At 36.4% G+C, this 12369-nt stretch overlaps 1 protein-coding gene across 3 annotated transcripts in view; it reads right to left on the reverse strand.

Annotated features, from left to right (window-relative positions):
- Positions 1–469: 469 nt before the first annotated feature.
- ADAMTS6 (ADAM metallopeptidase with thrombospondin type 1 motif 6) overlaps positions 470–12369 on the reverse strand; it is a 150561-nt gene continuing 138661 nt past the window's right edge. For all 3 annotated transcript variants that reach the window (XM_057413572.1, XM_057413573.1, XM_057413571.1), the window contains exons 23-25: positions 10142–10318; positions 8744–8900; positions 470–2795 (exon numbers count right to left, since the gene is read on the reverse strand). In XM_057413572.1, coding sequence (XP_057269555.1) covers positions 2686–2795; positions 8744–8900; positions 10142–10318 — 444 coding nt within the window. In that variant the 3' untranslated portion in view covers positions 470–2685. The remainder of the gene's footprint in view (positions 2796–8743; positions 8901–10141; positions 10319–12369) is intronic.

The following is a 12369-nucleotide window of genomic DNA, read 5'->3' on the forward strand; positions in this document are numbered from 1 at the left end:
GCGTTGCTTAGTTTGTAAATCCACATACATTCTGTGTTTTGTTCCCTTTAACAATACAATTCAATGTTGCTCTAGGGAGTTCTTTAAATTCCAACCTCAGTGCTGTTATGTTGCAGAGTAAACATCAGACTCCCTAGTGTTCTAGCACCAGTAAGAGAGCAAAATGTGTCTTTGGAAACACTCCTTACAATTTTAATGTCCTAAGTGAGGTAAAAAAAAAAGGTTTACTTTGAATACATAGAAAAACCTTTTTCTTATTAGATGAAAAGACACACTAGCTGATAAACAAAATCATGCCCTGGAGAAAACTAGACTCTGATACAAAGAGGCCTCTTGCTTAGGGAATGCTGTAGCAACCCCTCTCCCTTTCATCGTATTTTTGACCTAGCCAGGGCATGCTAGCACCAAGGTGTTTTGTTAAAAGGACATAGCAAGTCAATTCACTTAACTGAAAAGGACTGCATAATCCCTATGTGCAACTCCCAAAGACCGGGGGGGTTTTATCTACTGGTGTCAGTTTTTAACAGGAATTGTTTACATGGTGATAAGAGCAGCAGAGAAGCATATGTGAATACACACAAGCCAACTGAAAATTAATTCCCCTGGTCACAGGCATACGGAAGTAGAAATACTGCAAGAGGTAGCAGATGACAGGAATTCAATGGTCATGACACGTGGGCTGCACAAAATCCCACAGATAGATTGTCAATATGTTGGGGGGGTCATAGTATGAGTTCTGTTAACAGTATGTATTGTTCCATGTTAATTCACATTAGGAAACTGTACAACACATTTTGTTTGTTATTGGTAAAATACACTGGTACGCTTCAAAACCATTGTATTTTGAAATTATTTTTCACTGAAAAGAGGTGGGTTTTTTTTTGAAAGTGCTATTTGAGCTAGAATTTGTAACACATTGTTCACTTAATTTTAATTGCAGTACAACAAAGGAGGCATAGTTGGACATAAAAGCACATTCATCAAGTACCTGTTGCAAAATGCAAGTGTTCAAGTACAATATATTAAAATAAACAAGTACCTATTTTCCTTATCTCCTTGTTGAGTCTCTTACTGAAAAGTGAAGGGCAACAGAAGCACAAAACAGTTAACTTCTTTACGGTAGATTCTTGAATGTGATTTGCCTAACTAGTTTGGTTTCACATTTGAAAATGGAAAGTATTTGGTGAATATTAAAAATATGGTCATATGAAATAAATGGAGTATGGCAGCAGCATAGTTAAGGCATCTAACTACTAACCTAGAGGCATGACTTTGTTCCAGTCTCATCCTGGAAGCTGCCCCTAGTTTTAAATATGGTCCAGCTTTAAATACGTACCTGCCCATTTAGGTGAAGGTAGCTAGACTTCATTCTATCCCCTTTTTTACAGTGTGCTTTACTCCTGATAGTCCAAGAGGCCTCTTGGCTCAAGCACACTTTTGACTTCTCATTTGAACAGAACCTAGATACCTCCATGAGCCATTTAATTCTTTGGTCGTAATCCTTGCCCACTCAGATGTGGTCTCCTGAACTGCACGTTCACATATTCTTTCTCATAAACAAATGCCCTTCTGCTATGGTATCAAAGAAGGGAACATCTGGAATCCATTTTAACTTCCAGCTTTGCAAAGGATTGTTGCTGTTACACAGTAGGCTTTCATTTTGCTCTGGAATTCCCTAGTTTTGGAGAATCCAAAGTAACATGTAAACCAGATCTAGATGCTCACAAAGTTGTTTCTTCTTTGTGGCTGGTGTTGTAAACGGAAGTGAGCTGGAGTCCACGTCTAAGTAACCTGTATGGTAGTAGTGAAGAAGCTGGTAATACAGTCTTCACCACTGTTGAGAGTCTGCCTCTTTCATGGGACTAAAATACGCTCCCTTTCAGTGGAAATCCCAGCCTCACTTGTACAATCATAAGATGGCTATAAACCTGCAACACAGATTGCATTTCATAGCACACTTGTATTTCATGCACCACTGCAATAACTATTGGACCTCTTAAAACCAAGTCCCTCATGGTTGTTCTCTTTAGTGTACCTTTATATATGGCTCACAGCAGTGCTCAGGAAATACAGATTACTCCAAAGGGAATTAGGTGGAATGAAGGAAAAGTACCTTTTTTTTTTTTTTTTTTTTTTTAATTTCTGATCCTTAAATAACATTTCCAAGCTCACTTTATAATTTAAATTGTGGTGCTGTGTCGTGAGATAAAATAGTTAACATTTTTAAGCTATGACTTCACGTTTTTTTGATTCTTCTTTACTTCCATTGTAGACCAAGTCATAACAGCTACATTTTAAACAGTTTTAAATACAAATGGATTCAGTGTCATTGCTAAGTCCATAATAAAAATTAATTTAATGGTCCAAGGAGGTAAACAGACTATTTGATTTAGTCAAAGGAACACAAATGTTCCACTGTAAGCTATTCTATATGTGTTGTGTGGATCTTTCCAATTTGGCATGCCCTCCTTATACTGTGTCCAGCACTTTGGATTAATAAATCCCACTTCACAGAAGTTAAAATAATATTGAAATCCTGTCAGCTGGGGCTGACCAGTGGTTACGTTTTCCACAGGGTAATGCATTAGCAAGGACGTCAATCTTATTCCGCTGTGTGGCGGCTCTCTTCGATGGACACTCTTCCACAATGATAATAACAAGGCACATTCTTGTGCTTTCTGTGGGTCAGTGTCCTTGGCAGGTCTTGCAGCACATCTGTCTGAAGTATGCTCGACTGCAGAACTTGAACTTCAGCACCAGTGGGCAATATGCCACTTTGTTCACATCTTTGCATTCTAATAATTAAGAGCATTGAAGAGAAAAAAATCAGAAATAAAAATCAAAGTACAAAGAAAATTCAACATTTAACATGCTTCTCTATCCATAACCTTGCCCTCTTTCTAACTACTCTTTTTAGTCCAGCCTAGTGCATACAATATATTTAAAAAGTCATAAAAATATTTGTAGGGCTTCTCTCCCAGACATTTAGAAGTGTGCCCACTTTGTCTTGGAAGAGTTATCATTTATTGGGATAAATGATCACTCTATACAGTTAGGAAATGTGAGTCATTTTTCTCACAACACTTTTATAGGTTCTTTCTCAGGAGTTATTTTATCCATCCATGAAAGGTTATCCAAAATCTAACACGATTCACACTATTTGGCACCATGCCTCTGTATTTGTAAGAATCCTTGAAATAGAATGTGCACTTCAACTAACAGGGATCTAGAAAACAATGGGTGTTATGAATAAAGGCACCAGCAGAAGGAGTTCACTGACTGGACTGAATGGTGGATCATATTATAGGCTTAGTTCCACACATCCACTTAGTTCCACAGTTTCTTTTATGCAGGAGGAAAAGCCAAATTTTATGCCTGTAGCAGACATGTAAGAGCTTTCTTTCCTAGTTCTCCCTATATGCTGGGCTTTGTGTCTCAGCAGCCCTTGTTGGCAGGTATCTCTCTCTGGAAGGGAGAACAAGAGCACTACCACATGGAGAAAGGATTTCTTCTCTTCCATCCCCCACAGGTTGCTTCTAAAATGACTGTGCGGGTACACTACAGGAGAACTGCTAGAATATGCTGTCGTAGAAAAAAAGTGGGAATAGGGAATGGAACACTTTGGTCCATGCCCAGTTCTTATTCTGATACAGTTCTGATACAGCTGTATCTGAGAACACACAGGTACACTCAGGTTCTAGATCTCAGATGTTGCTGCTGCAGATTTCCTTTGCATTGGAGTGAATACTGTGATACATGCCTGATAGAGGATTTGTAGTCAAAAGCATTTGCACAGTTCCTTCCAGACTGGTATTAAAATAGGACTTTGGCAAGGAGCTTTGATTCATGTGTAGGAAGATGGAAGAGATGTATACACAGAAAAAGTAAAACACACAAGATTGAAATACAAAAATTAAGTGATGAGAAGAATGAAACTAGATTTAATTTCTCAGAAAATTATTAGTCTCACAAGAATACTGTAAGTTTTTACTCTTTTAAGGTTGTATTTTAAGGCATATCTAGTGTGAGGTGTTGCTGCTCACAGCAGGGGAGTTGGCACTTTATGATCTTAAAGTCCTTTCCAACCCTAACCATTCTATGATTCTACAATTCTATGATTTGATACTGTCTTTCTCCTATAATCTTTCTCAAATTACAACAGCTAAAAAGAAAAAGTGAATTAAAAGGAGATGAACTAGCAGTACTTTGACTACTATCTTTTTTTTTGGTATTGATTTGGTATCTGTAAGTGGAGACAAGGCCAGGATGCTGCTGCTCCAAGGCCTGGCAGAACAACAGTCTTCCACTCTCAGCTGTCTGCAAGCCAAATATGAAAAGACAACAGACACACCAGTTAATAAAAAGTAATAGTGAAAAGAACATAAGCAGCATGTATGATCAATGAGCTACTCCTATTTGTCTTCCTTCTACATACAATCACCTAGTACATTATTTTTGATCAGGAACAGGTAATTATGGACAGTGCAGTCATGCTGCAAGCATAATGTAGTAGCAAGTTAAGTGCAGATGAGAATTTTTAGTATCCGAACCTAGGAACACATTAGCAAGGCTGAACTTCAGGATCTGTACTGAACAGGATCTCTGATAATGGCAGTATGCATGGTTTTAGCTAGATAAGTAGAGGTAATGAAATTAATAAAACTTTTATTAACATGGATAAAGTGCTTTCATTGTAATTTTTTATTCCATCTACCCAATGTTTTGTGTACTACTTTTCTAAATTTTTAATTCTCAAGTTGAAATAAAGTTGGATACCAGGAGAAAAGGCATTGGGGGTAGCTGGTTTAAACAGACATGTTTCTCTATCAGCAACCACACATGGTCACTGTGTCTTACTGAGTTTCAGAAACTCTTCCCAAAAGAGGTCAAATACCTTTCAGACATATTTCAGGTCTTTGTGAAGACTGGGAATATCGGAGAGACAGATGGTGAATTATAAATGAAGTGAGGAATAAGAAGGATCCCTTGATCTTGAGTAGAAGCAAAAAGTTCACTCAACCCCAAAAATAACCCTTATACACACTGCATTCAGTTAAATAAAGGTAAAAGCCACTAATTGCATTTTTGCTTAAAGTTGGATTTGAAATGACTGTATTTCATATTTCTTTACATTATTATTTCTCTTGACTAAAACTGGACCCTGTTCAGGCAATGCCATTTGGATAGCAGTGAGACAATATTCTGGAAGTTGCCCACAACTTCTGTTTTAAAAATCAGTTTTGAAACAGATATGGTGGCTGATGAAGTAACCTGTTCTTCACAGGACTGTGGCTGAATGGAAGAGGTTTAGCAGAGCCTTTTTTGTTCCTAGTAACTACTGTTAATAAGTTTCAGTAAGCTACATGTATCAAACTCTCCCTTCCTGAACTTTGTGGCTTAGACAATATTATTATATGAGACAATTGTTATTAGACAATATTATGTTATTAATTATCACCTTACAGTAATAAAATCACAGAATGTCACTGCGCCTTCAGCTGAAGACACTGCAAAGAAATATCTCACAAAACACAAGGAAAACTAAAATGACATAAAAATAGAATAGTTTTTCAGGTGAAATTTCAGATGGCCTTTAGCAGTCTAGATTCAGCAGACATACATATACTTAAGAGAATAAAATAATTCTGAATACATTTGAAATCATGTGGTACATGCTGCCTATAGTTCACGTCCAGGAAATGCAATGTTATCCTCATCAGAGGCAGCCCATCAAAACCCCATTTGCAATATTCTTAATCACCAATGAAGAGTTTAAAGAAAACAAAGACCTAGATGTCAAATGTGAGAAGATACATCAGAACTTTCTCCATACTTCAGCAACATGATCATTGTGCAGAAGTTGTTGAAAGGGTTCTATAGGTTGCTAGCACCGGAGCTGAACACATGAAGGCAGCTGGGAGGTTTGCTGGGATTTGAAATAGGAGAGGAATACCCTCAGCTAGACTCACTGTTGCTGATGCTGCTTTTGCCCCACAGTGGGGCCCAAAGCACAAGGCAATGTGAGCAGGCATCATGTGGGCAAAGTCTCCACATGAGAACAGGCATGCTCTGCTCCACACGTGCACTCTTAAGGTGTAGAACCCTCTCTGAGAAACCTGGTTCATTCACTTAAACCCAAACACTGATACACACTTCACATCCCACTGCACCTGGAAAGAGACAGAAGCAAGCGTACAGGCACAATATGCCCCTCTCACAAATACATTCACGAGGAAATACCAGAACACAAGTACTTCTTTCTCAGAAAGTATTACCTTTCCAAAAATAGTTGTGTTCTTTTAGGATTAGTTAGTTCTTGAAATCTGACAAGCTTTTTATCATCTATGGTATGCTTAAAAAGACAGGCCTCTGTTTAAAAGCCAACACTTTACTAACACATGAGATGCCAGCTCCTCTTGCATCTAATAAGATTTTAAGGCAGAAAATGTGCAATATATACACATTATTCTGCAAATCATCAGTCTGAGCTTCTTGTATTCAGTATTTAATAGCAGCTCTGAAATATGTATAAATTAGAGTATATATTTCAGAAATACCTGCAGAAGTATTGACAAAATACCCTGAAATAAAAATTTTTGTCTAATTTTGGAATAGTATTGCATGAACTGCAGCAAGATTCTTCTGAAAGGATGTAGGTATTTTAAATTGTTAAATGAACTTTGAGATTGCATTTACTTTTGAGCTGAGTCATTTAATCCCTTACAAGTAATTACGGGTTTCCAGTAAATACCTTCTATGTGGGACACAGGCAAAAATGGGACACTAAGTGTCAACATGTTGGGAACTGTTTCGATTGGAAGAGATTATGCTCCTTTTCTCCTCAATTCTTTCTAACGACACCAAGGAGGCTGCACAGCTGTCAGTAAGGCGCTGGCTCAGCCTAACCCACTTGGAGTGCAGGCCAAAGAGCTGATAGAATACTATCAAGTGATTTTCAACATTTTCTATTTGTGGATCCCAAAAATTCTCCAGTGAAAGTATAAGTTCCTGGAAAACACTATTACCAAACGGATTACTCTTCATAACTACTCTGCATGGTTATACCATAAGGAAGTCCATGGCCACCAAGTGTACACAGATGACACACATAGTATTCATTTATAGGAGATTAGCATATTTTTCTGATAATATTGAAGAATTACTAACGTAATGTGAATATAAAAAGCCAACATGACCACGTCATCTTGAAACTAAGAGGAACCTGGGACTAAATCATGCCTACTTTATTACCATCCCCACTTTTGGAGAAGTCAACATCTGTGTTTGCAAATAAAATATTTAAGCTTTAAAGGGCAGAATGTTTGCCAGATTCATAATCTTCACGTAAAGATACTTAAGAGCACTAAACATAAAAAATAAGAATTAAAATAACCAATAATAACCAAGGAAATTTGTATTATTAAGATGTTTTTCAAATGACAACATGGGATTATAAGCCTCTATTAAAAATTAACATTTCCAAGCCATAAATTATGGTGCTTGTACACTGAATCATTAGTGTACTTCTGGGATGATTTTAGTATGCTCCCAGTTTATCACAGACATCTCCATTTGATAGTTTTATGACAACTCTGAATCTCTGGTGAGGACCTGAATGGATACAGTAGATACTGAAGGAACACCAAATCTAGGTACACTGCAGCACAAATTAGCCTTCTGTTTTTTTGTTTGTTTTTTTTAAATTTTTTTTATTTAAAAACACAGTATTTGTTCACTATAAACAGGTTACTGAACTCCAGTGTAGTTTGGGGCACCTGTGTAAAAGACACTCCCATTATATACTGTGCAGATATTTGTTATGTTAAAAGGTGCACTGTTACTGACCTTGCGGTCAAGTACTCACAATTCAGAAAATAACTATTCCAAAAGAACTGCTGTGCAATCTTTCTTGTGTTTTGGACATGTGTGTTTGGTTAATTTTTTCTTTCTTTTCCTCTTCCACACAAAATCAAATGTACCCATCTGGTGAGAAACTATTCTAAATTTTCACAATCAACGAGGAAACTTTTTTGTTTTTACTGCCTGCCACTCCAATTCTACTTTGAAGACAGCATTTCCTAATAGGTTGGCTTTGACAATTTATGATATGGAGCATTTCATAAACATTAGTAAGCTTATATTGACATTATTATTTAATATATCCTCTAGCAAAAATATGTTATGATTAAGCTAACTAATAGTCTAACTGATTAGACTATTATGTAAAAATTTTGTTTCAAATGGGCATTATAAATCCAAGAAATTAAAAGTTAATTAGAAGAAGCTGATGAATAAATCAAAGTAGATTCACAAAAACAGGCCTGTAGCACTGTGTGGCATGAAGTCTGCGGTCCCAGACTTTCAATGAACTTGTAATCAATTATTTTTGCCACTACATTGTTATGTTAACCACTGATGGAAATGGTAGAAGGTCAGTGGATGAGAATTATATCATGCTGCCCCTACTATAATTGACTTTTCTATTGAACCACTAAAGAGACTGGAAAATAATGACACAAAACAATAGTATTTTGTCCATGACCTAGGCTATATATTTTTAAGGGTGGTTTTCTAAACAAAGAACCTGTATTTAGGTTTTTATTGACTTCACCTTTGAACTACAATGATTAATTAGAAAATAATTGTAAAAAAGTTGACAGTCTCAGAGATGATGTCATGTAGACTTTTAGCAATAAATTAATGCAATAATACTGGCCATATCACTTTAAGATGGCAAACTTACCTTCTGTATTGGTAATGGGAGAACTGTCACATTTACTTTCACACTGCTGCATGGATGGAGGTCTAAGTGTTTCTGAACACTCGCTGGATGCTTGTCCGGTGTATGAGAGGCACTGTACTGTTCTCATCTGTTGCCCAAGACCACACTGTGCAGAACACTAGAGATAAGGAAGATAGAAGGTAGAAAAACTCTGGATCCAATTTTTAAATATAAAACAAGGTAACAGGAAAGCAGTCAGGAGCAATACACATGAACAAATTCTAAGGACAACAGGCATCGGAAGATAACTGGTTAATAGAGAAAATATTTTTATAAAATAGTTTAGCACTTATCTTTCAAAGAAAACAAACCACAATGTAATGCTGGCTCCCTGCATAGTTCAGATTGGGGGTGTAAGAATATAATTTACACTATTTCATGTACCACGTCTGAGTGTAAATTCTTGTTTTTCAAGACAGAAATAATGACCTTAGAAATACAGAATAAAAAACTGTATTAATCTCTCAGATTCTAGAGAATTTGAATCTGCCAAAGTACCTTTTTTAAGGAAATAACAATCTTTCAAAAAAAAAAAAATCCCCAACTTCACTGTTTCAAAACACTTTTTAATTTCAAAAAATAAACCGTGATTTTAGTTCAACATCAATGTAAGATAAATGTGCATCTGAACAACTTCCATCAAAGAAAAGATTAGGCTGTAATACCACAAATGATTGTGCCCTGGTTGGTTAAACTAAAATGGTTTATTTTCATGAGTGGAAGATTACTCTGCAAACTTAAAAACTGAAACATCCATTTATTATTTTAAAAACAGGCCGTTGATCTTAACTGAGATCCAGAACAAAAAGAATGAAGAAATCTCAGTATATTTAAAACACTGCATAATGGCAGCACTATTCAGCCTGTCCTGTAACAGTTTACCTAGCCCTGTCTGGTAATTCAGTGTATTTTACATAAATTTATATAAATCTCAAAGGGGTTTTGGCATATATATATATAAAAATATTACTAAAATAAGAATTGGCTTTGTAGCTCCATTATGTTTCTCAAGGAATTTAAACATGTTTTAAACATACTAAACCTTGTAATGTTGTTGTATCCCAAAATGCCCTTCCAAAAAACCCGTAACAGGACACTTTTTTCCAAAATGCATACAGAAGCTCATCCAGTAGAAACTAGACTGCTGTCAGCAAACCCTTTCTAGCGCAGCAGACACTATGATTCAGAATTACATTTCAACCTGAGACAAATAGGGAAGAAGCTTTTGTTTCAGTCATGGGAACCCTCTCTTACCTATTTCCAGCCACGTCTTATTCTTGGAAGGATACCCTTATCTTTCCATATCCTTCTGAGGTGTAAGAGAATAACAGCAATAAATACCTGTATGAACTATCTCACCTGTCCCCAGTCTCCAGTAACCCAGCGAGGAGGAGGACATCGGCCTAAACTACAGCGTATGCGGACTGGTGGCTTGCTTTCTTCTTGGCACTGTGCAGCTGGAAAAGTTTTCAGAAGATCGCTGCTTTTGCACAGAACAATTCGGTGTCTAAATCCCGGGCCACACTTTGGTGTGCACTGAAAAAGTATTAATGTAAGTAATGAAAACCTCAGTGCAAAGCCAGTAAAATGTGTCACAAACGTTATTATGGAATTCAGGAGAATATATTTATGGTCTTATTACCATACAATTTTACCAAGATGAAACTGATAATTTTTTAAATGCTTAGAAACAAAACCAAGCTGACTGATGATTGCTGTATCAAGTTTTTGTAAGTTTTAATTTAATAAAAGTAGATTTGCTGCTTATATTTAGGACATGGTGTTACTATTTACTTTTATATATAACAGCTTTTAGGTTAGGTTTAAGAAAAGCCCTTTACTGAAAAGCAGAATCGTCTGCCACATGTACATTACCGTAAAACAAACTTGAGTGGGCATTTCAGAGATGAGAAGTAGAACTCTCTGTTCTTAATATGACCTTAGTACAGTCTTTCTCCACCTCACATACAGACTGCTGAGCTACAATAAACACATTTTTCCTGAACCAACAAGTGGAAGATAAATGCTTTACTGGACTCCATAGAAACCAGACTATTCAGATAGAAATATTGTACCCTTTCTCCTACAATGCATGCTTTTCTCTTGTTTCTTTTTGAATATAAATTGTTTTCACACAGTTCTTCTTTTTCCTCTTTTTATCACCCCTCTGCTCATTTTAACAGCAAGTAGCTAGTAAAACAGTAATTTGAAAAGAAGCTGGTCCAATGACCTCTACTTTTCCTTCTCTTTCTTTGCATTGGTTTCCCTCCCTTTCTCCTTCCTTTTTGCTACTGACAATTAACTGTCAGTTAATTAGTCTAACTGCAGAATGGGCAAGAGACAAGCGCTAACAAAATTAAAACTCAACACCTTCTTCAAATGAGTCCCTCCAACAGCTGACCAGGAGATTTTGCAAGTACAGTTTTAGAATTTAATATTCGCATATTAACCTTTATCCCACAAGTATATCTGCAGTATTTGGATTAGAATCAGTTTCTGATAGCATAAACCTTACATACAAATTACACTAAACCTGTCAACAGTGGAACTCCCTTTCATATGAAAGTAGCTGTAAAGACAAAATATTTTCTGGGAAATAATACTACGTGGAACTGAAGCAATATGTGATCACATACCAAAGGCTTTCTGTATATCCAGGATAGGTCAGCATAAAGCCCCTAGGATTCATTTAAAAAAAAAAAAAAAAAAAGACTGCAGCAATCCAAAGTACTGTCGTATGCTTAATTCAAAATCATCTCTTCCTAGCTTAAAGAAATTTTAAAGCAGTTCCACAGTGCTATGTATCAACATTCCCCATACACACATACATAAAGGTGTCTGTATATATATATATATATATATGTATATGTATATGACCTTCGACACTTGATTTTTCAAACATGACCTTTGAGAAAAATCTCTCAGCGGGAGCCACCTAAACTAGTCAATACAGAATGAAGTGGTTTAGATTTATGATCTTAAACCAGACTGCAAAGTCCATTTTTGGACTTCATAATCCAGAACTACAAAATGGGCATACAATCAATGCCTGTTTTAAAAATTTAACCTTTCTTTTCCTAACCTATTCTATCCTTTCTTATCAAGGTACTGCCTACTTACCTACAGTAGTTCAGTGTTAATTCTGATACATAGCTAGGTTCAATCAGCCTTATATTGAAGGGGCTTTAACCCCAAATCCTGTGCATCCTAAGTACCTGCCTACTAGAAAACCAGGAGAAGGAGAGAAGTAGGAGAAGAAAGATTTCTGTCTCTCTGGCTAAACTTCAAAAAGAGTATTAATGCTAAATGGAGATCAAAAAAGAATGAGAATGAATATGTGAGGTCTTCATCATCATGATCATGCTTGTCAGTTACGATCTAAATTCCATAGAATGTTGCGTGCATTTTCTGCCACAAATATTTCACATAAAATGCATGACTTTTAAGCAGGAACTAGAAGCAAGATCTCCTTCCTAGCTGAGTGCTTAAAAATCACTTGCACTCAATCTCTTCCTCCCAGTGACTGAGCATTCTGTCAAAAGCAAACAGAAAAGAGACAAGGCTGAAAGGATCTTGTAAAAAATGTA

The sequence above is a fragment of the Pezoporus wallicus genome, unplaced genomic scaffold (assembly GCF_028554395.1).
Source record: "Pezoporus wallicus isolate ANWC-B61680 ecotype Strahan unplaced genomic scaffold, APGP_CSIRO_Pwel_v1 contig_608, whole genome shotgun sequence".
Taxonomy (NCBI): domain Eukaryota; kingdom Metazoa; phylum Chordata; class Aves; order Psittaciformes; family Psittacidae; genus Pezoporus; species Pezoporus wallicus.